This window comes from Macrobrachium rosenbergii, chromosome 16 (assembly GCF_040412425.1).
Source record: "Macrobrachium rosenbergii isolate ZJJX-2024 chromosome 16, ASM4041242v1, whole genome shotgun sequence".
Taxonomy (NCBI): domain Eukaryota; kingdom Metazoa; phylum Arthropoda; class Malacostraca; order Decapoda; family Palaemonidae; genus Macrobrachium; species Macrobrachium rosenbergii.
The window spans coordinates 50,833,131-50,860,507 of record NC_089756.1 but is presented as its reverse complement, the minus strand read 5'-3'; the positions used below and the strand labels follow the sequence as shown (position 1 = coordinate 50,860,507).

The window sequence follows — 27,377 nt, the reverse complement described above, 5'->3', positions numbered from 1 at the left end:
CACATCCATCCACCTATATATATATATATATATATATATATATATATATATATATATATATATATATATATATATATATATATATATATATATATATATATATATATATATATATATATATATATATATATATATATATATATATATATATATATATATATATTATATATATATATATATATACAGATACAGTACATACATACAAATATATATAAATATACATAAATACATACATACACTAATGAGGTTACTAACCCCACGCCCAGTGTCTTGATCCCAAAAGCTGGTACTCATTTACAGCTGGTTATTGAGGTAAGCTGTGCATCGGGAGCTAACTTAAAAAAATCGAAGCTAGCATAACTCGACCACATCGAGGAACTTTGCCTTATTAGCGTTACCACTTACAACCCAAATATGACACTTTCCGCAAATAACGGCTAATATCTTCAAAAAACGCAAAATAAAAAATAAAACCAAAACCTTCGTGACAATGACCAAGGGATCATTAACGAAGGCGACATGCGCGGTAACCCAGCCGCGTCGGGAGAGGATTACCCTAAAATTAGGATGCGTAATACTGAAGGAAGAAGCTCCTTCCTTTCTCGTATGACCAAAATCCCGTTTTCGGCGGCAGGTCCCGTTACAGCGGAGGGATGGTTACAACTGCGGACTCAAATTAGTCGTCGACCACCGAAGAAGGAAAAGAAAAAGATAAGTATATGCGGCACCGAATATTTTGGCCTTCCATCTACACACGCAACACTATGGTTGCCATATAGCATAGGCACGCAAACGGTGCGCTCCAGGAGAGAGAGAGAGAGAGAGAGAGAGAGAGAGAGAGAGAGAGAGAGAGAGAGAGAGAGAGAGAGATTTTCTCTGATTCTGTAAATATAATTTCTAATTAACAATTCGTGTCAAATTATAAACGAGAGAGAGAGAGAGAGAGAGAGAGAGAGAGAGAGAGAGAGATTTTCTCTGATTCTGTAAATATAACTTCTAATTAACAATTCAGTGTCAAATTATAAGTCGACCACCGAGAGAGAGAGAGAGAGAGAGAGAGAGAGAGAGAGAGAGAGAGAGAGAGAGATTTTCTCTGATTCTGTAAATATAACTTCTAATTAACAATTCAAAGCAAATTATTAGAGAGAGAGAGAGAGAGAGAGAGAGAGAGAGAGAGAGAGAGAGAGAGAGAGAGAGAGAGCTTTTCTCTGATTCTGTAAATATAACTTCTAATTAACAATTCGTGTCAAATTATAAACGAGAGAGAGAGAGAGAGAGAGAGAGAGAGAGAGAGAGAGAGAGAGAGAGAGAGAGAGAGAGAGAGAGCTTTTCTCTGATTCTGTAAATATAACCTCCAATTCATAAGAAATAGCACGGAGGTCTTCTTCACAGATTTTGTTCCATGTTGTCTCTTTCTTACGTTATTTCTAAGCTACTAATGCCTCCATTTCACTCTGCCCGCCAGTTCCATACAACTAACCCAAGCTGAAGAGCTTACAGAAAAAAATTACTTTAGACATGGGGATAACAAGACTGACACGTCATCATTGCCCTCGTCCTTCATCGTCATTCTATGGGATGAATATTCACCACTGTTGTATTTATTACTGTTATTTGTTTACCGCAATTAAAACTATGCGGAAATAAAGACACGACTCTAATTATAAACAGAAAACATGGGCCAAGTTTGTCTTTCTTTCTGAATGCAGTTTTCTCCGAGACACTGCGACTTCAAAAAGAAACTTAAACCATCATTGCCATAACCTGTCTGAAATTGAAAACTTTAACATGAACCTTGTGTCAACAAATTCTACAGCGTTGCAGCAGGCTAACAGATTTACATGTACAAAGAATAACGAATTATTCCATGATTCCAGAAGATCGCGTACTTGTTCAGATGTGTGCAACAAGAGCGATGTCGCAACAGCAATCATTAAAAAGTGTCTCTTTGGAGACTAACATTCAACTCTTAAAAATTAATTAAGCCTTTGCACCTTGATGGTGATACGTAGGACCGTGAGCAGACTGTCGTTCACTATCTAAAGGCCATTGGGGAGGGGGGGGGGTTAGGGAAACACAAGGGAGCAGATGCTGGGCGGGGATGTTACGGGTAGGTAATGGCCCCCTTATTACGCATAATGTATTGCTAGGTATCATGGAACTATTTAAGTTGTGTACACAAATCTTAATTCTTGGACGCTGGCAAACATCACGAAGTAGTTCTATTTTTTCAAGGTTCTCTCACGAAGTGGCTCCGTTTCAAGTGTTGCAATATTTCGTATGATTTCTTTGCACCTCTTTTGTCTCTTTCTCTCTCTCTCTCTCTCTCTCTCTCTCTCTCTCTCTCTCTCTCTCTCTCTCAACACACACACACACTCATATATATATATATATATATATATATATATATATATATATATATATATATATATATATATATATATATATATATATATATATATATATATATATATATATATATATATATATATATATAATATATATATATATATATATATATATATATATATATATATATATATATATATATATATATATATATATATAATATATATATATATATATATATATATATATATATATATATATATATATATATATATATATATATATATATATATATATATTATATATATAATATATATATATATATATATATATATATATATATATATATATATATATATATAATATATATATATATATATATATATATATATATATATATATATATATATATAAAATATGAAGGCAACAACGGTAACAACAAGAAAATAACTCCTCTCCAAACACACATCAAACCTCAGAGTTCGATGGAACAAGACTACACTCAAAATACATTTTTTCCTTCCGCAGCAAAAATTACTGCAATCAGTCACTGAAAACTTCAATAAAATCCAGATCAACAACCTCTCCTGTGTTGCAAAATCTATGATACTATAAATAATATTCGAAATTATGAAGTGTTGGAATGTCATGAGTATTCCCTGGAGAATGATAAACGTGTGTGTGTGTGTGTGTGTGTGTATGTGTATATGTATATATATATATATATATATATATATATATATATATATATATATATATATATATATATATATATATATATATATATATATACATGAGGGTAAGTAAAAAGTTCCATGAAAAATTCAATATACTCTTTATTTAAGGAAATTCAAACATCATTTTTCTACATATCTACCATCTAACTCTATACACTTTTCAAGGCGCTGTTTCCACCTCTAACCCTTCTTTGTAGAAATTTGGGGCCTTTCTATTAAACCATGTTGAAACTGCATGTTTAGCAGCATCCAAAGATTCAAACTGACTCCTCTTATGTTCCTTGAGTTTTGGGAACAGGAAAAAATCTGAAGGAGCAAGATCAGGACTATAAGGAGGATGTGGAAGAGTTTCCCACCTAAATTTCCGTAGGACTTCTCTTGCAACCCTTGATGAATGTGCTGGAGCGTTATCATGATGGGACAAAATTCTACGGTGCAACTTTCCTCGACGTTTTTAGCCAATGCAGTCTTCAGTTTTTGCAAAACACCTTGTAGTAGTTCCTGGTGATTGTTTTTTGTCCTTCAAGGAAATCAATCAAAATCACTCCTTTGGAGTACCAAAACACTGTTGCCATAACCTTCTGGGCAGATCTCACCACTTTGAACTTCACTGGTGCAGCTGAACCTCTTGGTAACCATTGCTTTGATTGAATTTTACTTTCTGGGTCATATTGATGGATCCAAGTTTCATCTCCAGTAACAATCCAGTCAAAAACTCTGATTCATTTGATTCAATCTTCGTTAAAACTGCAAGAGAAAGTTCAGCTTTGATGCAGTTGGTCTTCGCAACGCAACGCTTTTGGGACCCAACGTGCTGAAAGTTTACTAAAACCAAGATTTTCATTTAAAATTGAAAATGCGGAACCATGGGAGATCCCAGTTTCATTAGCTATCATATCGATAGTAATCCGACGATCTTCATCCACTAGATTCTGCACCAAAGCCACAATTCTTTCATTTTTGCAGTCGATGGTCTTCCCTCTCTTGGGTTGTCTTTGAGGTCCTCCCGACCATCCTTAAATCGCTTTATCCAATCATAAACAACTGATTTAGATGGAGAAGAATCTCCATAAACTTGTTGCAAAGCTTCAATAATTTTTCCTGGTTTTCCAATCAAGCTTGGTCAGAACTTGATGTTAGCTCTCATCTCAAAATTTTTATTTTCCATGGGTTCAAGTTACTTTTCTGGAGCAGATGTTAACACCACGGTAGCAAGAGGATGACTGAGGTAACAAGTCTATATGATCACTACATCACAGATAATTGTTTACCAAGTATTTGGGTTGTTTCATTCCTGTGTAAATACATCATTCAACAATTTTTCCTGGAACTTTTTGACTTACCCTCGTATATTTCTGCAAATGCAAAGCTAGTACCGAATTCACTAAACCTTGGGAATAACTTAAACCCAAAGATAATAATATATATGTACACTACATTTGGCCCGGCCAGAATGCGAACTTATACCTTTTACTTTTATACAGACTTTTCCACTCGGCTATCAAGAGAGATATAAGTTTATTTCGACTTTGCTGTACACCTTCCTGTCGAATTCAGGTTCTGTTCTAAGAGCAGAATCAGTATCAACCCACTTCCAGCATGACAGACGTCTGCTCAGTTTATAACAACACTTGACCATTATTCGAGTTGTCCCTTATACATGCGTGACTTTTATACTCACAAATAGTAAGCCACAAATACCCCCTTAATATCAAAATCACAATACTTTGGGAATTACTCACACCCAAAGGGAGTTATATATGATAAATCCAACTGTGTCAAACCAAAAGGACAGGTTCGAATCCTGGTTGTAGCAGACTTGCTTTAAACATAATTTCCTCTGGATAACCGTTACTCCCGAGGTAGCCTACAATGAACTTCACATTAAGAGATTTGCGGCTTAGTGAGTTTGAAAAAGTGAAGGCTGGGTAAAACACTGAGTTTGAAAAAGTGAAGGATGGGTGAAAAAGTGAAGGCTGGGTGAAAAGTTAGTTTGAAAATGTGAAGGCTGGGTGAAAGTTAGTTTGAAAATGTGAAGGCTGGGTGAAAAAATTAGTTTGAAAAAGTAAAGGCTGGGTAAAACTGAGTTTGGGAGAATGAAGGCTGGGTGAGTTTGAAAATGCGAAAGCTGGTGAAAAAGTGACTTTGAGAAAATGAAGGCTGGGTGAAAAAGTGAGTTTGAAAAAGTGAAGGCTGAGTGAATGTTTACCATCTTGTCCTACAATGGCACAGGTCTCTAACGGAGCACTTCACCTAACTGTGCTCTCCAACAAGATGAGTGGAAGGACGAAATCGTAAGGTCCAACCTTCATGTAGCCTTCCACTGACCACCTTTTCTATTTCTATGGTAAAGTATTATACATACTACTTTATGAAAAGGGGGATAGGGGATGACTAACTCTCGTATGAGAAGAGGCTGCTTCTCGAAGAAAAGTTCAGAGACTGAGAAAAATGGAGAGAGAGAGAGAGAGAGAGAGAGAGAGAGAGAGAGAGAGAGAGAGAGAGAGAGAGAGAGAGAGAGAGAGAGAGAGTTCTGTGACTCAAGTGTATATTATATTTGCAGCCATTTAGTTGCCCTCAAAATCTACATGTATCTTTGTGCAAACTAGTCAATGAAAAACAATCTTTTTGTAACTTGTAAAGAAAACGTTTTTCTGCGAAGATAAAAAAATCCTAAGGAAAAGTCATCCAAATACTAATTCAAACTATAATTACGAGCAGATTTATAATGAATATTTAGGTATGACCAGTCATGTGAGCTTCTAATATGAAAAGATTTCACTGCTTTTCCTTGTTTTCAAATAATTCTTATTCAGGTATACATCATTAATCTGTATTCAAATTTATACGTTTATTGAAGGCTGAAAACGAAGAAGGAAACTCCCACGCTTGCATTTTGTTTTCTTCATCTCTTAATTTACTGCTAGGCCATTTATGTCCTAGAATTACATTTCGATTTTATTCAGTTATTTTCACATGCCTTTCACCTTCTCTAAATGCCGGAGGTTTATATTTATAAAATATTTTTATGAACCCCCATCGGCCTTTAAAGAAATGGAAAGATAGGGGGAGATAATCACGAGATGGGCAAATAGTTGAATACTTCACACATGACACGAGTTTTCGATGCTAAATCTGCCCTGTGCTCTTGCCGCCTCAACTTTGGGCCAAAGTTTAACATTATCTGGCTTTATTCCTTCGTGCTCTGCTATTTCTTTTCTCCCACATATGGGCATTCTGTTTGATTAATAATAATAATAATAATAATAATAATAATAATAATAATAATAATACCCTAAGCATATGGGTACCTTCTCCAGTTAATAAACCACGTTTAGAAATACCCTCGTCCAACCCAGGTCTTGCCTCTTGTAAGTGATCCGTACACAAAATCAAGCAATCTTGGTCCGTGCTTCAGACAGCTATACGCAACACCCCTGCCTTTTTTGACGGCATAATGATATTAACAATACGACTCCACTATAGTCACAATAAGGATCTGAAGATACCGAGACATGAGCAATGTACGACTAGCAAAATCTATGACAAAGGCGTTTTGTATTACTTTTATTTTCTTAACAGAGAGAAAAAAAACGTTGTAATCTCTCTCCATTACATTCAACTGGACAGGAATGTATCGGTGAATAACACTTTAAAAAATATTTGACAGTCGAAGGATGGCTGGAACTCCCATCATAGTGTGCAGGTTCATAAACCACCGAACATGCAAGAGTGGGCAACCACTGAGGCATTGCAAATTACCATACATTACCACTCAAATCAGAGCGTAGTAGACAATAACCACCAAGCTTCCAACCAATAGTTCGTTGCGAGTATATGTCCAATATGCCGTTACCATTAAGACCGGGTGGGCGCACATATATACATATAAATATTATATATATAAAGCAAGTTGTGTGGAAGTGACTGTAGATATATATATATATATATATATATATATATATATATATATATATATATATATATATATATATATATATATATTATATATATATATATATATATATATATATATATATATATATATATATATATATATATATTATATACATATATACATACATATATATATACAAGTATATATTCACTAACACACAACTGTTTTATACAATATGAAGACATAAAGACCCCCCGAATTGACCCAGCCCCTTTACGGTTCTAATGCACAGTATGTTTCCATTCCAATGCAAAAACTTCAAAATACTTGAAGGCATTTTTTCTAACTGTATTAAGCTCCAGAAACCAACCGTGACGTCTCGTGACGGTGGACAGGAATCAAAAGACGGAAATTCCCGAGAAAGGAACGATCCTGCGACACTGGACAAGATTGTGACGGAAGACAAGATTCGCTAAACGGAAAATCACGGAAAAAACCAAGAGACAAATTTAGATCCGGGAAAAATCAAATTGCAAAGAAAAAACAAACAAATGAAAAACAAGATAACAGACGTAGAGATTATATAGAATATAGAATTCAGCACTGAAAGGAGAAAATTGAGAGTAAGAGGTAACAAAGGTGTAACAGGAAGAAAATCTGCCAGTTACACTATGAAACAATTGTTAGAAGAGGGTGGAAAGTAAGATGGAAGAAACAATGTGAATGGAGGTACAGTAAAAAGCATGAAAGGGACTGCAGCTAGGGGCCGAAAGGACGCTGCAAAGAACCGTAAGTAATGCCTACAGTGCACCGCGTGAGGTGCACTGATGCCACCAACCCATTACGGGAATAAAAGACGTAGGACTGCGTAAAACAAAGATTTGCAGACAAAGAAACTGACGAGATATAACGCTGACACAAAACGAATCGCCATTAACAAGGTAATAGCGATCATTAGCCCCAACAAACAACCTAAAGCACAGAGCTAATAAATCTCATCTTTTTCTCCCCAGTTCCTCTTTCATCTCATCAACAACAACAAAAACAACTAATCAATACATTTCTATCAATACGCCGAATGACGGATTCTTTTCGCACGAAACGGGACTTTTCGTCCTCGAGCTTTAAAATAAAAAAAGCAAAAAAGAAAAAATCTATTATAAACATCGATTTTCCCTTTCAAAAGGATGGATCATAAAGAAACGCAGCATAAATAAAACTCCTCTTTATTTTATTTTGCATCAATCAAAACATCTGTTACACTGGGGATTAATTAAATACTATTGCACTCCCGTTTCATGATAACATGACATTTGGCCAATGGAAACATTAAGCTCGAATTATATCAATATGTCAACTTCAAAATAGACTGCACTAATATATAACAAGAAAAACACCCAGAATACGCATGTGCTCGTCAACAAAAATAAATTAAATAAATAAATACACAAATAAATAAATAAAAATAAATAAATAAATAAATAAATAAATAATGATTTTGAAACCAGGTCAGGATAAATCATCAAAACCTGAATAAATTATCTTTCGCCTCGGAGCGTTCTCTCAACAAAAATCTAGGACAAACTTAGTCAGGTACCTCGTGGGCTGAGACACAAATACAACCACGGTACCCAATTCGGATCTACATACAAAAACAAATAAAAGTTTTTTCGGCCTAAGGAACATCCATCACCATAAATTTAGTAGAATCCAAAAGTCATTTTTTTTTCTTATCTCCAGCAGACGGGCAGACCAACCCAGAGGCAAAAGTCTAACAAGGGTATGTTCTTGAATTCTTCACGCTTTTTAGATACGCTCGTCACTACACAGCCTTAGATTCAAATGCAAGTATATGAAGTAATTCTGATGTCCGTAACAGTATCCGAACTTGCATCCAGAGTATCAGAACCAGGTCACGTTGCCGACCTAACCAGGTAAAAGGTGACCTGTAAATTCAATGTATTTATACGAATAAATTTATAACCAACGTTCAAGTTGCGTTGGCGTGAGTTATACAATGCACAAACATGTGACCAACTTTCCCACGCTGAAACTAAAGGAGAAAATGTGTCTAGATAATGTATACACTTTCAATTTTCCACAGATTCGGCAAATACAGCAATTACCTGTTCATTCCTTAAAAAAAAAAATGCATACACCTACGAATTATGATTCACCCTCATCCTTTTCGAAAGCCACAATCTGTGAGTGAGGGCATCTGTGAAGTCCTTGTCCGAAATGTTAATTTAAAAATGAATAGGTAATGACTTAGCTCAAAGTCCACTTTCTAAACGTTACTAAGAAAAAAGTTATAACTACAAAGTGTCATTATATACATACATGCATATATATATATATATATATATAATATATATATATATATATATATATATATATATATATATATATATAAATATATATATATATATATATATATATATATCATCACAATTATTTACCTGAAATAGATTTAGTTGCGTCACTGTAGTCCTGATTCCTCGTCCGTCGCTGGTCGAACGGGACGGTGGACTTATTATCAACTAAAATTCCCCTTCGGTAAAATATATTATATTATTTCCAGGTGAGATGAATTGGATATTAAAGGACGTTTGTAGCTTTCTGATTGTAAAATCACATGTGATAAATAGTCATATTGGTTACCTCATCGGTCAACATTTCTCCAAAAAAACCACGACGGGTGATCTGTGTGGCCGATTTCGTTAGTGCGTCACTGTAGTCCTGAAGTCCGTCGCTGGTTTCGATCCCAACGGTGGACTTATTATCAACTAAAATTCCCTTCGGTAACATATATGAAAATATATTATTTCGAGGTAGAGTGAATTGATATTAAAGGACGTTTGTAGCTTTCGATTGTAATGTGATAAATAGTCATAATATGGCTACGTGCGACAAACGCACTACACGGTCAACATGGCAGAGGTGGGTGGATATCGTCTCCAAACGCAAAACACCTGAGTTCGACGGGTGAGTTGATGGGAGATGTTATTCACTTATACCTCTTTTGTGGCCGATTTCGTTAGTGCGTCACTGTAGTCCTGATTCTCGTCCGTCGCTGGTTCGATCCCACGGGACGGTGGACTTATTATCAATAAAAATTCCTTCGGTAACATATATAAAATATATTATTTCCGAGGTAGAGTGAATTGGATATTAAAGACGTTTTAGCTTTCGATTGTATATGAATCACGGTGATGATAAATAGTCATATATATATATATATATATATATATATATATATATATATATATATATATATATATATATATATATATATATATATATATAAATATATAAGCTTAAGTCTCCAATGTCATATTTCGTGATATGATGCGATGTAAATCGGAGGTAAGGTTTCGTGGGGAAGCCCATAATCCCAAGATTCCGTAAGAACAAATTGGAACTGTTTATCGAGAGGCCTTAATGCTCTCGTTGCGTTGCGTGACCTGCCTTTATTAAGAGGCTGTAGTAGGAGCATGCTTAATGAAATCGGACGCGTCCCCCCTACGGAAGAAAACGGAAATGCGAATAAGGAAACGAATTGTAAGCAGAAAACGAATTGTCTAGTGCAAGGGGCTGGAAAAAACCTGTGTATGTCCTCCTATACCTTATACCTTCTTCTTCTTCTTCTTCTTCTTCTTGAAACGAAATACGAAAAACACATTTAATCTGGAGGAATAATATATGGAAAATAAACGCTGTTCACTATAAAGGGACTTAACAAAGTCCACTTCCAACCTCGGTTCTACACGTGATGACGTATTAGCACATACACGCAAGATCGAGATAATGCCTATTATTGTTGCTGGACTAGACTGGCTCGCCCTGTGCCACCAAGGGCTTCTGTAACTCCAGCAGCCACTATGAAAGACTGAAAAGATTATATAAATTTCGTTACTACGCAGGTAAAAAAATTAAAATATCTGATAGCAATATAACGAAAATTGGAAATTGCATTTAAAAATTAAAATTAAATTTTTCTTGTAATTGGGAACCGCTTTCTATTATTCTTCAAAGTCTCTTCTTCCCAACTTTAAAAATAGTGGAAATCCCTTCTTGAGAGAGAGAGAGAGAGAGAGAGAGAGAGAGAGAGAGAGAGAGAGAGAGAGAGAGAGAGAGAGAGAGAGAGTTGGAAAAGATCCATTGTCATACACTTTTCCCCTCCGAGGGAGCATCATCTGTCCCTCATTTCCAAACTTCGGAGCCCAAGTTGAATACATTGTGAGCGTAAGTGGCTAAACAGCGACATCTGTAGAGACCGAGAGGCCTAATTTCATATAAACAAGAGGTTTGGGGGGGAGGGGAGGGAGAGAGAGGGGGGGGTGGGGGGAACGTCTCAAGATCCTGAGGAGAAGCAGACGATGGGCAGAAACGTGTCTAAGAGGGACTTAAGTTGAGTCACAGACCTAACTCTCTCTCTCTCTCTCTCTCTCTCTCTCTCTCTCTCTCTCTCTCTCTCTCTCTCTCTCTGGCTTCGTTACTCTTGTTATTCCGGACTAATGCACATGTTTATATGGTTTTCTTTCCTCCACTCAAAACACAAACAATTAACATGCGCACATGCACATACGCATACATACATACATACATACATTTATACACATACACACATATATATTTATCAATATATAAATACATGCATACATACATATATGTGTGTGTGTGCGTGCGTATATGTGTGTAATGAATACGAAGGAATAAACAAAACTTTTAAAAGGAGAAAAACAAACAAACGAACCTTATGACATCAATAGCCTCTCCTTCCCAAGAGACCCAGCTGCGGTTTGTCGAAATTAAACGCCTTTTTCACCCCAAAGATTAATCAGCGATAAACAGCAACATCCCCGACTTCAAAAATAGCTCGAACGACTGTTGGAGGCGAGATCTTGCTTCAGGCAAAGTTACAGATTCAACCTGAGTGATTAAATAGCCGCTGATTCAAAGACTTTGTTATTGTGCATTGAATAACTTTCGGTAACATAAGTCTTCGCCAGCGTCTGTCAATGGCATGAATTATAAGTTCAAGTTTGAGAGAGAGAGAGAGAGAGAGAGAGAGAGAGAGAGAGAGAGAGAGAGAGAGAGAGAGAGAGAGAGAGTTTTATTTTCTTATCCTGGGAACTTAAATAATGTAGACCCGGAAAACACAGAGAGAGAGAGAGAGAGAGAGAGAGAGAGAGAGAGAGAGAGAGAGAGAGAGAGAGAGAGAGTATTTTTTACTTAACTAGTAATGTAAACTTGATCGATCGATCGACAGAGAGAGAGAGAGAGAGAGAGAGAGAGAGAGAGAGAGTTTTATTTTTTTTCTTATCCTGGGAACTTAAATAATGTAGACCCGAAACAGAAGAGAGAGAGAGAGAGAGAGAGAGAGAGAGAGAGAGAGAGAGAGTATTTTTTTCCCACTTCTGAGAACTAGTGAAAATGTGCATAACTTCGATCGATCGATCAGACAGAGAGAGAGAGAGAGAGAGAGAGAGAGAGAGAGAGAGAGAGAGAAGAGAGAGAGAGAGAGAGAATCTTACCAACTGATATCCATATCAAATCCTCACATGCCGAAATACTATAATGTTCTCGTAACCCTATACCCAAGGGTTGAGTTAAACGAGAACAAACACGATTTTCGAATCAAAGAAATAAAATCTCCTTACCAGACCTCTTAAACAGACACATTCTAGATACAACCTCTAAAAGAGGAACAATGTAAATGCAACTTCTACAAGAGACATAACCCCTGCACGAGACACACTGTAAACACACCCTCTGCAAGACGACCGTCCACGCATCTTAACGTAATGTGAACCAGACAGAACGACGGACAGTAATCTTAATGGGTCAGGGAACGCTAAAGACAAGGCCCAGAAAAACAACTAGATAAAAGTAACGACACAAACATGTATATATAAGACAGGCTGCAGATGTACGTGAAATGGTTCGTCGATGAACTGCGAACACTTCTGACGCCAGATTATGATTTCTCCAGACGGGGTGAACCTTCCAGACCTCTGAGATATATGGTACAGGTTGCTAGCCCATATCCCTTTCACCCTTGATCAAATTCGACTAACTATCAGGTACAAATTTCACCGAAATCTCTTGAAATGAAGCTTCATTACTTCACAAGATTTACTTCAAGAATAGCCAAGCTGACTCAGACGTCGTCACTACATTTATCACCAGTGAGTAATAAATCACCGTTTCTATTTTTACCATAAAAATCACCGTCGACTTTAACCCTCACTATCAGCGATAATAAGGATGATGGAGACCACATGGAGATGAACTGAAGGCCAACAGCTACGATAAAAAAACAAATTACAGCAATTTTAAAAGATAGTATAAACAGACGTGTAGCAATGGTCTGCTTCGGTTTAAATTATTACGAAAAAAGGTAATTCTTACTGTAAGTCAGGATATCCATTCTCCCTTGTATTGCACTGCCTGGGTATTCTCACATATTTACGTATATATATTCACTTTTGAACATACTGGCGGGAATGAGCAGCCAATTAACGAACGAAGCTCAGGCATTCTTGATCCCAGTAATTAGGAAAGCATAGTTACTGGAGTATTACTTATCAGTGCAGCCAACCGAATCATTTACCAGCACAGCCAGCCGTATCACTTTGCAGTGTTCCTAAATTCCTAACTATAACTGTAACAAAATCAGTGCAGCATGATATACGTGTGTGTGTAAGGGTATGAGAATACAAATATAAAAAGGGCAGTCTGGTGGTCACATCTGACCCAGATATAAAAGAAAGTGGGTCTGATAAATAATTGATAGGCACACCTATCAAGAAAAAGATGGTTATAGATCTTACCAAAACAGACCCCTTAATAGATAAGTAGAAAATATGTACTTTAGTCAGAAAACATGTACTTTAGTCCGAGCTATATATTATATATATATATATATATATATATATATATATATATATATATATATATATATATATATATATATATATATATATATATATATATATATATATATATATATATATATATATATTATATATATATATATATATATATATATATATATATATATATTCATTTATTTATATATATAATATATAGCCGAGACGTAAAGTCCGACCCTAGGGACATTAAGTACCAAACGGAAGCTCGGTATTAAATACATTACTTCTGTATATCTATATAGGAATCAGTGATGAGACCGGTTACCCCTGAGCGTGTCATTACTAGTAAACTACCTTTGCTACACAGAATAAAATCCAATAGATTAATACATATTGCGATTTACTACACAGACATTGTTTTCTTTTTCAAAGCATTACAAGCGGTTCAGTCTTGCATAATTTATTACACCAGTAAATCAAGACAACTTTTTGTAGTATCCATACACACAATAACTTACACAGGGAAATGATATCGCCCCCCTGATATTTCAGAATACGAAGTAATGATAGAGAGCTTACAAAATGGATGTTAGAAACTTCAACCTACAGAGGGCATGAAAGGATAGGATTCAAAAGGTCATGGCAGAACGAGAGAGAGAGAGAGAGAGAGAGAGAGAGAGAGAGAGAGAGAGAGAGCTTGTGCTTCTGTTTTTTCAAATGCGTACAACTGTACAACAAATGGCTGTCAGGGGTAATTCTATAAACAACGCTACCAACTCTGCGCTATGTCACAACAGCTTACTAAATCTGACTCCTGTTTTCCTAACGATAATTGACCGAAAAAAACAGAAAACTCGTATTTGTGCTTACGCAAAGGTGAAACGATAAAAGTGAACACTTCTACGTGAGGAACGTATGAAGGCCATAAATTTCCGCCACGGCTACTTGCCAGAATCTCTTCCTCAATGTAATAACCTTAGACAATCAAATGATCCAAATTTAAGTGAAATTTTCGTAATAATCCACAAATTTTTCTGGCCTATCCTGCTAACCAACAAACGCATTAATCCCGCTAACCAACATACGTATTAATCCTGTTAACCAACAAACGCATTAATTCTGCAAACCAACAAACGTATTAATCCTGCTAACCAACAAATGCATAAATCCCGCTAACCAACAAATGCATTAATCTCCCTAACCAACAAATGCATTAATCCTTCTAACCAACAAACATATTAATTCTGCTATACAACAAACGCATTACTCCTGCTAACCAACAAACGCATTAATCCTGCTAACCACAAACATACTAACCCTGCTAACCAACATACGTATTAATCCTGCTAACCAACAAACGCATTAATCCAGCTAACCAACAAATGTATTAATCCTGCTAACCAACAAACGCATTAATCATGCTAACCAACATATTCATTAACCTGCTAACCAACAAACGCATTAATCCTGCCAACCAACAAATGCATTAATCACACTAACCAACAAACACAGTAATCCTACCAACCAACAAACGTATTAATCATTCTAACCAACAAATATATTAATCCTGCTAATCAATAAATCTATTAATCCTGCTAACCAACAAATGCATTAATCCCGTTAACCAACAAACATGTTAATCCTCCTAACCAACAAATGTATTAATTCATGCTAACCAACAACGCATTAATCCTGCTAACCAACAAATGTATTAATCCTGCTAGCATACAAAAGCATTAACAAACGTATTAATCCTGCTAACCAAAAAACGTATTAATCCTGCTAACCAACAAATGTATTAATTCTGCTAACCTACAAAAGCATTAATCCTCCTAACCAACAAACACATTAATCCTGCTAACCAAAAAAGTATTACTCATGCTAACCAACAAATGTATTAATCCCGTTAACCAACAAACGTATTAATCCTACTGACCAACAAATGCATTAATCATGATAACCAACATATGTATTAATCCTGCTAACCAATAAACGTATTAACCCTGCTAATCAATAAACGCATTAATCCTGCTAACCAACATATGTATTAATCCTGCTAACCAACAAACGCACTAATCCTGCTAACCAACATATGTATTAATCCTGCTAACCAACAAACGTATGAATCCCGCTAACCAAAAAACGTGCAGAACTGGAAAACAATCACCGCAGTGAAATAAGCTTATTTACTAATATTAAGAAATAAAATACACACACATACATACACACACACACACACACACACACACACACACACACACACATATATATATATATATATATATATATATATATATATATATATATATATATATATATATATATATATATAATATGCGCGCGTGTGCGAGTGTACGCCCGCGCGCGCATGTGTGGAAATTTTCGGCGTAACCTGATATTTTCCGTTATACACAACTACACCGCTGAACCAAAATTTACAATCCTTGTGACCGAAGCACAGGTTACCCTTTTATGCACTCCCAACAAAATCTAAAAGCACAAGTAAAACAAAAATACTTGATGCCATTAATAAACCATTCGTCCATTACATCCCTATGCTTCGCAAAGTGCCTCTTTGTAATCATAACATTTGGCAACACACCAAAAACAAACTTCCAACAACAGCCGAGCCCATTTCACAGGTGAACTCCAGGACCTGTGCAAATCTCCACATCGGTCATTTTGTTGCACGCCTCTTACGCCCCGAGAAGTTCTTACACATTAAGAAACCCTGCGTCTTTAGGAGCGTAGCCATTCGGGTAAAAAAGAAATAATACAAAAACGGCGCGTAGGAGAATAAAAAAAAAAAAAAAAAAAAAGGAGCAAATTAACATGTGGGAAAAGTTTGGATATTTTCCGCATTTGAACACGTGAAAACCGGCTGCTGGCTTCTGACAAAAATACGGGAGAGGGGAGCGTCAAGTACTCCTGAAAAAGCGAAAACATTTAATATTTAAACAGGCAGAAGTTCATTACTACATGGGAAACCAGCAAGAGCGCACCACGCCTTCCATGTTACCGACACTGGTCGGATTTTAACCTGCAAATTACAGGTAAATGTTGCCGGAAGTAATACGCATTACGACTGCATTATGCGACAGATGAGACTTTTTTATATACTCCTAACAACATCACCAGCAAACTCTGACCTTCGAATTCTCTATCAGCCTTCGTATTCCCCAATGCAAATGATCTTTATCCTTCAACTGACGGGTCGACGGCTTCCAGGATTGGACGATACTCTTCATCTGTCTATCTTTCCTCTAATTTGTTCCAATCAGGCCTGGCTAGATACCGGGGGAAAATAGGCTGCCCATAATTAAGATAAAAAGAATTATCTAAAAAGAAAAAAAAATTAAGCTGTAATATAACAACGCGAGCAAAATGACAATTACCTTGCTAAATACTCACATACAGATCAGCATGCACAAACACGAAAATCAGAGAATGGACGAGAACTATATATAAAAAAAAAGCTGCAACGAAAAGATTTAGAAAACCACCCTGATAAATAAATGGTAAGAACATTCGAGAAGAGAAGCCTGACTCATTGTAATAGCTTCTAAAGAGAGAGAGAGAGAGAGAGAGAGAGAGAGAGAGAGAGAGAGAGAGAGAGAGAGAGAGAGAGAGAGAATTAAGGGGATAAATCACTTGGGCTACATAAAATAACTCACAGCTGCCCCAGTTCCGTAGGAATATGATATGGCATTGTTAATATAACAATTACGTAACACTTGAAATGGGTTTGAATGGGCTTGAACTCAAGAGACGACACGACCAAATTGGATGAAAACGATTAGTTACCATATTACGACGACCAAAATGAGAAGAAAGATAAAAGCACGCTAAGTAACCTCGACTGAAGAGTAGTTACCAATAAATTTAGAGACGAATAATTTTAAAAGAACACAAAGTATGAAAAACAAGTAAGTGTATCATTGTCGAGTAACTTACTGCTTCTGTATATCAAAAAATTACAACTTCTGTAAAAAAAAAAAAAAAAAAAACAGTAATACCAAACAACAAACCAGAATTGCGAAACGACGGTTAATTTCATTCCAAGTAAGGTACTTCAACAACAGATTACCCCATGTCTAGTTTAACATTGATATCGAAAAGCAAGCCCTACTAAGAGCGAAAAATTAAACAAATAATAATGTGCCGAAGTTTCTTCGGCGCAATCGACTTTTCTGTACAGCGTAAAATGCTGTATGAAACTTCTCAGCCACGGCCCATGGAACCCTTAACCGCGACCCATGAAACTCTTAGCCGCGGGGGCCCGGTGGTGGCCTGTGTTGTTAGCACCTATAGCGGTGCCAGACGCACGATCATGGCTAACTTTAATCTTAAATAAAATAAAGAAAAAACTACTGAGGCTAGAAGGCTGCAATCTGGTATGTTTCATGATTGGAGGGTGGATGAGCAACATACCAATTTGCAGCCCTCTAGCCTTAGTAGTTTTTAAGATCTTTGAGGGCGGACAGAAAAAGTGCGGACGGACAGGCAAATAGCCATCTCAATAATTTTCTTTTACAGAAAAAGAAAAACAAGACACCAACAAATATAGAATTTTACTGAATGTGCTCAGAAGCTCTTAATGATTCATCTAAGAAAAATTTCCCATTCGAAAATCAACAAAGTTTCGTGAGAAATTTTCCATTTCACTTACCAGCTGCAGCCATCCCCCAAAAAACCACAACGGAAAAAATCCAAGTAAAAGTTAAACAACTGCAAGTTTTAAGTAATTTTTTTTATGCAGAGGTCTCTTTCAAAGCAGAGAAAGCTTTTAATGCGCAGGAATATTCTTATACAATTTTTTTTCTTATTTTTATGCAGATCTACATCTATGCAAAGGACTCTCTTATTTTTCCAGGTGCAGAGAACCAGGCCAGGCCCCAAACAAAACGAGGAAACGTGTATACAGAAAAAACGAGAGGGGGCTTTATCCCCGAAGGAAGCTAAAGGCTTATCATCATTGCATAACTGGCTTTAGGGGTCAAACGCCACAGTGAGAGACCTAAAAGAAAAAAAAACACACACAAACACACACACACACAAACCTAAGAAAAACGCCTCCACGACAAACACAAATCTTCTTTCCACTACAATAACAACAATCCTCCTCTTCCTCCATTCACCAGAGGTATCAGGTGACGCACCCACGTTCCGAAGCTAATTCCACAGTCGACCACAATTCCACCAGCGACTACGATTCCACCACCTGCTATACCACCAGCATCCACGAGAATGTGACTGAAATGCATCTTGGTACACGATGCCAGTGATGCCGCACTGAGAAAAGAAGCACAGGCAGAGCATCACTTTAATAAACAATATCTGTCAAATATCAAGGTTCAGGGTGATGAAATTCAGTATGTGGGTCTGCCCATCTACTCCAAATTGCGTTCATTTTTCTGTTCTCTTTCATCTACAAGGACGATTGGTATTTAGCAGCAAATAGCCTAGGTCTGCCCGACCATCTTTCCGTCGTCTGCGTTTTCATTTTCCTCGTCTTTCATGTGCATTGCCAACTAAACTTTACAGTACATGGGTCTACCCCGGAATTTTACCCTCAGTTTTGTTTTCTTAGTTTCCTTCCTGTTACGCATATTACCTTCCAACTAAGAAAGCAGACAAGCGACTGGCTTTATTCCATCCTACGGGAACTGAGAAATATCAGTAAACTTTTCCCCAAGTTGATGTTCGTTATCATTAGTCAAACATCAGAGCCTGGTGCCATCCGAGTTCACAAGTGATAACGGAAGTCAACACGTTGTCAATATCGATGGCGCCTGACGGTAATCCCTGTTCCATTACACGTCCTTTCAGACTTACGTAACGTTAGCATGTCATGTATCACACGGACTGTAGTCACGATTAATTTGCTTAACAACGTCTGCCTCAGATAATGAGGAATTTGAATGCAAGCTTGATTCTGCATGGAAGTGCATGAATATTCCTCGAAAAGTGCAATGAAACAAGCCTCGATTACGGCATTTGTAACAAAAAAAAAAAAGTAAAAAATGCGCCGAAGCTTCTTCGGCGCAAAAGAGTTTTCTGTACAACATGTAATGCTGTAAGAGCCATGGCCAATGAATCTTTCAGCCACGGGCCGGTTGTGGCCTGTCCTATCGCGTTGCCAGACGCACGATCATGGCAAAATTTAACCTTAAATAAAATAAAAACTACGGAGGCTAGAGGGCTGCAATGCAGTATGTTTGATGATTGGAGGGTGGATGATCAACATACCAATTTGCAGCCCTCTAGCCTTCGTAGTTTTTAAGATCTGAGGGCAGGCAAAAAAAGTGCGGACGGGCAGGCAGAGCCATCTCAATAGTTTTCTTTTACAGAAAACTAAAAAAAAAAAAATTGTCATAAGACGGTATTCTTGACAAAACTAAATGGTTGCATTAAAATGTTTCAAATGAGCTCCAGTTCTTATCTTATTGGTGCAAAGCAATGAGGAATATAGGTCATCTAAAAAATACAGTAAAATCTTGAAAGCAACCAACGACTTATCTAAAGATTTCAACTAGCCACAATCAGTAACTAGATTTCATCAAGGTTTTCTGGCTTACTTGTGGTCTCATTACTGAGATCATTTTCAAGCACGAAAAGCCAAAACCGTTGAAAGTGATGTGTGCGTGAGTATGTGTATGCAAGTACAAAAGACATACAGTATACTCGTGCGGTCGTGAAAGTTTATGTGCTATTCTCTCCTTTTTAGTTTTCTGTAAAAGAAAACTACTGCGATGGCTTTGTCTGTCCGTCCGCACTTTTCCTGTCCGCCCTCAGATATTAAAACACCACTGAGGCTAGAGGGCTTAAATTGGTATGTTGATCGTCCACACTCCAATCATCAAACATACTACACTGCAGCCCTCTAGCCTCAGTAGTTTTTAGTTTATTTAAGGTTAAAGTTAGCCATACTGGTGCTCCTGACAACTACATGGGATATGCTACCACCGGGCCGTGGTTAAAGATTCATGGGCCGCGGCTCATACAGCATTATACCGAGACCACCGAAAGACAGATCTATTTTCGGTGGCCTTATTTATAAGCTGTAGTGGGTGTACAGAAAACTCGTTTGCGCCGAAGAAACTTCGGCGCATTCTTTACTCGTTTCTTTTGGTATTTACGGATGACTTTAGCAGCGAATAATGTTTTGTTCAGTTTCTCTGTCGCTATCTCATTGTGAATAATGAATTATTGAAAGGTCATACATTATTACAGGAGAAATTAATTTTACTTTACACACGAAACAACATAGCCTGAAAATTTGATAAATATCAAAACGCGTTTCTGAAATACAGAGCATTTCATACGAATATAGACACGTCCAAACTTAAACAATTCTTCTTCAGACAGCATGAAGTTAAAATAAAGCTTCAACACAGCTAGACAACCTTCGGGCAAAATAAAACATCACCGACCATTTTTTTAGCAAGAAAAACGTGCCAAAATGATCCATTTCCTCTTTCACACATCAAGGCATCAGAGAGAGAGAGAGAGAGAGAGAGAGAGAGAGAGAGAGAGAGAGAGAGAGAGAGAGAGAGAGAGAGAGAGAGAGCTAAACGACCTCTGACTTTATATTCAATTACTTCGTTTCTTGCCATGCCACGAAAAGCGAGAGGGATCCATATCCGAATGGCACAATTACTCGGGGAAAAGAGTTAATAGGCAACTCCAGGCGCACAGAGGCCTGAAATCAGAGACAACGAATCAGACTGGGACAGGCAACATCTATGGGAATCTTTCTCAAGGATCTGGGTCCTAAACAGGACCACCTACCACTTGGGACGTTTCAGTAAAGTGGTATCATCATGTCCGTATTTCATAAATGATATAACTTTATTCGCATTGCGTAACTTTACTGTTTGAAGACTTTTCTCTTTTTTACAAAGAAAATGGCTTTCTTCATCACTGTATACATCTTACATCTCAGATCCTTGATACATACGGTGCCTACGACGATTGTATCAATAACGTTTTTCTTCAAACGAAACTTTATATCCCTTTTTGCATAAAGCACGTAACTAGATGAGAACCGAGGGGTAACATTCTGAGAGCACCCTCTCAAAAAGAAAAATGGATATAGGTGAAATAAACATAAATGGTTCTGTCATATGGAGAGAACGGAGGACGATATGGTGACAAGGAGTAAGTAAAATTTTAAAGTGTTAAGCGGATAGATGATAAAGCTGTATTGGAACGAAAGACCACAATGTGCACGAGATGAGAGGATGCTAGCAAGAGAAATTTGAGGGGTTCAGTATATCTAGCTGCGCTCAATGCACCACTGAAAAGCCTTCTGTGCATAATTGTGAAGCTGGTGATGTAGTAGTTGTAGTTTTTTGCATAAAGGGACATCCTTAACTTCAGCAAGTTAAACAGACATGACTCGTCTTTTCTTCATCTCTGGTGACACCCCCAACAACAGGAATGGGCTTTATATATATATATATATATATATATATATATATATATATATATATATATATATATATATATATATATATATATTACATATATATACAGCAGAACAATTACGTAATGAACAAAGGTGTGGAGGACGTCTGGGCATTTAACGAAGGAACGAGTGTTTTTATAAAAATGCCTCGTTCAATGCCCAGACGTCTTCCATACCTTTATATATATATATATATATATATATATATATATATATATATATATATATATATATATATATATATATATTTATACTGTATATATATAAATTATATATATATATATATATATATATATATATATATATATATATATATATATTATATATATATATATATATATATATATATATATATATATAAATAAAAATAACCAGCATATAGTGAAAATGTGCGAAGGACTTACCCTTCCGGAGGGAGAGCTGATTGTCCCCTTGAGCTCGGAACTCGTAGAGGGCGACGAAGAGCTGCGGGTCGCCCTCCTCCTCGGGTGCCAGAAGGTTCTCCCTCGAGTGCCACTTGGTGGCCACGACGTCCGACGCTTGGACCGAGGTGACTTGGGCGGGAGACGGCGACGAGGAAGGGGTGGCCACGGGCAGGTTGGCTGCTTGTGGATGGGTGGCAGCTGATGAGGGCTGAATGGCAGTGAAGGTACCTCCCATGTGGGGCTGCCCGCCGTCCGGGGGGCCAGGGCCCCCCATGGCGTCCAGCCCAACGCCACCCGCGCTCCCACTAACCAAGTCAGGCAGGTCAGGCAACGGACGTGCAGCAAGAAGGGCCTCTGCACCAAACAAAAGAAAATTTCGCCGTTACAAACACAACAATAATGAGCATCCAAACAAATGATAATTAAACTAAATATAAAGCATAAAGCAACTGTTTAAAACTAAGCTATGAAAGCTTTAAAAAATAGTTACAAAAAATATTCAAGAAAATAAGATTTAAGATTTGACAACAGAACAATAACGAGCACAAAAAATAAAAAAATAAAAAAAAACACATGAAATATGAAAAAAAATCACAACATAAAATATGAAAAAAAATCACAACATAAAATACGAAAAAGAATAAATAAGCATTCAAAGAAATCCCGAAAGCATAATATATGGTCTATGAAATTAGAAAAATAATAAAAGAAAGTAACAAACTGTCTTCCGCTTACTTTTTAGAGTTCAAACTTATCAGTACCTTCGTCTGCACTACTGATACGAAAACTAAGATTAAAATTATGATTCATAAATCTCATGAATGTTGTCGTTATATTCATAAGGCTGGTCTTGGGCCAGTACGGGTTCCTGCTTCTTAAATAGCCTCTGACCTCAAGACTTAAAAGACCGTCCCCGAACGATTACTGTCACCTCGAACTGGTACTAATTTCTCTTCAAATTAGCGATACACAGTAAGGCCATTAGCACTAAATGCCTCTTCATCAATCGATATCCTAACGACCTCACTGTACGAATAAATTTTTTTACGCTTGCAGCACGATCCTAAACCTGTGAAAATAAATACAGTACACATGTAAAGTCTAGCTACAGCTCTACCTACCTAATATGCATACATAACTTAGACTTTCGTGGAATGAATGCAAATCCATGTAAAATATATATATATATATATATATATATATATATATATATATATATATATATATATATATATATATATATATATATATATATATATATATATATAATATAATAAATATATCTATGTGTGTGGTATTTTTAATATATAACAGGCATTATGCATATTTAAGCTACTGCGAAATATACTGTTACTATGAAACAGTATATTTTGCAGTAGTTATATATGCATAACGTCTGTTATGCATATATAAGCTACTGCAAAATATACTGTTACTATGAAACATTAGCCACGAGGATAAAAGTAAGGAAAAGCTTCGTACCCTAGCCAACTTCGTACCACATCTGTCCTAATAGTATATAATCATTATTGTTGTTATGACATCAGTTTATGTTTACAAATCAGTCACTCCAAATTGGTCCAGTGATCAATTCAAACATTTTCAATTCAATTTAATCTGCGAACTCCTGTACGCAAGAGTGGGTCCCTCTGTGGGAGACCGTATGTTTTCATTTTAAATAAACACAGGAAACACAACTTCCTGAGAGAGAGAGAGAGAGAGAGAGAGAGAGAGAGAGAGAGAGAGAGAGAGAGAGAGAGAGAGAGAGAGAGAGAGAGAGATTTGGTACGTGCACGTGAAAATGAAATCTTAGGGTTGGTACAGGCTGGAACAAAGACGGAGCAGAATGAAATGGGGACAATGCTTAGGCTACATGCCCTGTATTCTGTACTCAAGCATAATTTTCTACGACATATTTCACCTAGTTATTTCCAATGCTTCTTGGGCTGGATTTATATCTAAAAACATGAATGACATTTACTAAAAATGTTGTCTTTTCAGCAACACGAGAGTATCAATTTTTCCTCATATCCTAACCCAAAGTTACTCGATACCCAAGTGATTTCTTTGGAATTTTCCTGTTATTTTCCTTTTTACCCAATTCCTAAAGCCACCCCATCACGGAATAAACTCATTTTTCCTTTTCCTTTTTTTTAAACTCGTTAAACTACATGCACAGAATTACCGTCCTTATAAAAATACATGGTAGACGCGAAACTCGACTGGTTATCTATACAAATAAGCGTGAGGCAACTGATTAAGCTACTTAATGGAAATAGAACAAAAAGCTGGTCACATATTCACACACACACACACACACACAGAGAGAGAGAGAGAGAGAGAGAGAGAGAGAGAGAGAGAGAGAGAGAGAGAGAGAGATTCCAAGTAAAGTACTCAACTTTTGCGCTAAACAGCGGCAATTTGCAAATCAAAGCTCATTTCCCTCAAGATCAGCGGGAGCGCTAAGCGACCCCGTCGGCTATGACACCGTAACTCTGATTTGTTGCTCGACTTCATTTCCATATTCTTGCCGAGACACGATTCTCCCGAAGGCGATTCTCACGACCAGAGCCATTAAGGGCTGGTACAGGGTGCTACCTAGAGTAAGGTGACATCTGCCGTGGTGGATGGGATTAAATAAAGTATGTGTTTTAACCTACTTATTTATATGTGTGTCTGTATGTATGTTTTACAGGTACTTAGAAATGTGTTTCTTTTCTTCTCACTGTCATATACAGTTCGTATGCAATGTAAAAAATAAAGGTATCGAGAATTAAGTGACTGGTCGATTGTTTTGTCATTACATGTATTCCATAGTCACCAACGCTCAATTAACAGGTGACAAGAGAGAGAGAGAGAGAGAGAGAGAGAGAGAGAGAGAGAGAGAGAGAGAGAGAGAGAGAGAGACCCGAAATAAGTTCTTGACACACCCTAATTTTATTCACGTACATCTGAAACGCCATCTTGATTCCCAGAAAGGTCCTTTTCACAATACCGAAATTACCAGGAACCCAAGGCACTGTTTCCATGAACACCCACCTGCCCTTCTGCTGCGGGTGCCAACGCAGGCCCCCATTTCTCCGCGAAGGGAGCCAACTGCTACAACTGACAATGACGCTCCCTACTGCAGCAAGGCCACCCCCATAATTTGGGCAATGCCCTCGAGGCACTCATCACCACAATTCTGTCGCCCTCATGGACTCTCCCAGTGATTACCCTCATAGCTTACATTCCCGTGACGCTGGCGACGATTTCCATAATCATCATCGTCGTGTTTTTCATCAAGGCCAATCGACGTCAAGTGCTCGGCGTGTTACGCATTACATGATTTTTAGGAAAACAGAGCTGTGAAGTATTTTTTTGCATTCCAATAACATGACCACTGGGGCAGAGAATTCACACACTGATATCAAAGTCTGTTACGACTGTGTTTTCTGCTGTAGTTTTACAATAAAAGCAGCTCGTTGTTAAATTTCCCTTCGTTTATTTTTTAAACAAAACTTGCAAATAACAGTTTTCAACGAAATAACATGCGAAATTATTTCTAATTTCACTTAAGTACATCAAACACTTCAACGAATAAGAATAACAACATACTTATAACCCGGTAACATTCAACACAACACAACACAACAGGGTAAGCCAGAGCAATCTGCAACCCGAACTCGACGCTAACATTCAATTTACCACAAAACTCTCTTTCAAAAGAGCTGGCGTTTCAAGCTGCCATCGCTACACTTTAATGCCAAATAAGCACTGTACACAGTGGCAACAACATTCACATGCACGTACGAAAGAAAGGGCAATAGTGCATCCCGTCGCATCCCAGCCTAAAGCCAGCACCTCTATCTGGTGGGAAGATACTGTTTCTCGCTGCCTTTAGCCTTTTATCACTTTTTTTTGTGGGCAATAGTTTCATAGCATTTAACCCTCTCTTGAAGGAAGAACTTTAATTTTTTGGGGTGGAGTGAACTAAACTACGGTCTGCACGGCACTTTTCTATCACGTAACATTTTCGGAAAAGTCACCCACTGAATCCCCCTTTAGGAACGATTTTCCACAATAGCATTCCAGCCACCATCTTCGCTTAATAGCAGCCTCACAGACACTAAATGACACGTAAACCTCATAACCTGAACGACTTATCTCCCTGGTTATCTGGCCTCTTATCACCGCTTTCTACGACCCGACGATGAGCACACCGAACACAGAACGTGACTGACGAGGAGCCCCGTGACGGACACTTTTAATCACACGACTGCCAGAGCTCATTTCCTCTTCACCAACCCTAACGTTAGTTATGCGATGCAGAAGTTCCTTCCACTGTCATTTGGTCGAGCTAAAACCTAATCATGTTGGTTCCATTTTTCCTCGCCGAATCTAACCATAACGTACCGACGAAGACGATTCCACAGAGCAACACTTTAACAAGCAGAGAGAAGAAGGCTTCGCAGACACAGAAAGAGAGAGAGAGAGGGAGAGAGTGAGACGTCCAACCGATCACTCCTGTAGGGGTAAGACACACTGACTCCTCACTCGAACGCACACACACACATAATACACACAAACACACACACACTCGCTCACTCCTCCCTGATACAGTGTCTGTGTGTGTGTGTG

The 27,377-nt window shown here is 37.3% G+C and overlaps 1 protein-coding gene across 12 annotated transcripts in view; it reads right to left on the bottom strand.

Annotated features, from left to right (window-relative positions):
* The window catches only part of Abl (tyrosine-protein kinase Abl), a 329,539-nt gene that overhangs the window by 138,581 nt on the left and 163,581 nt on the right, over positions 1–27,377 (bottom strand). For 8 of the 12 annotated variants that reach the window (XM_067119117.1, XM_067119112.1, XM_067119114.1 and 5 more), the window contains one exon: positions 22,737–23,111. In XM_067119117.1, coding sequence (XP_066975218.1) covers positions 22,737–23,111 — 375 coding nt within the window. Of the gene's footprint in view, positions 1–22,736; positions 23,112–25,796 lie in introns of all 12 variants that reach the window. The other 4 variants (XM_067119118.1, XM_067119119.1, XM_067119121.1 and 1 more) reach the window with 1 other exon arrangement.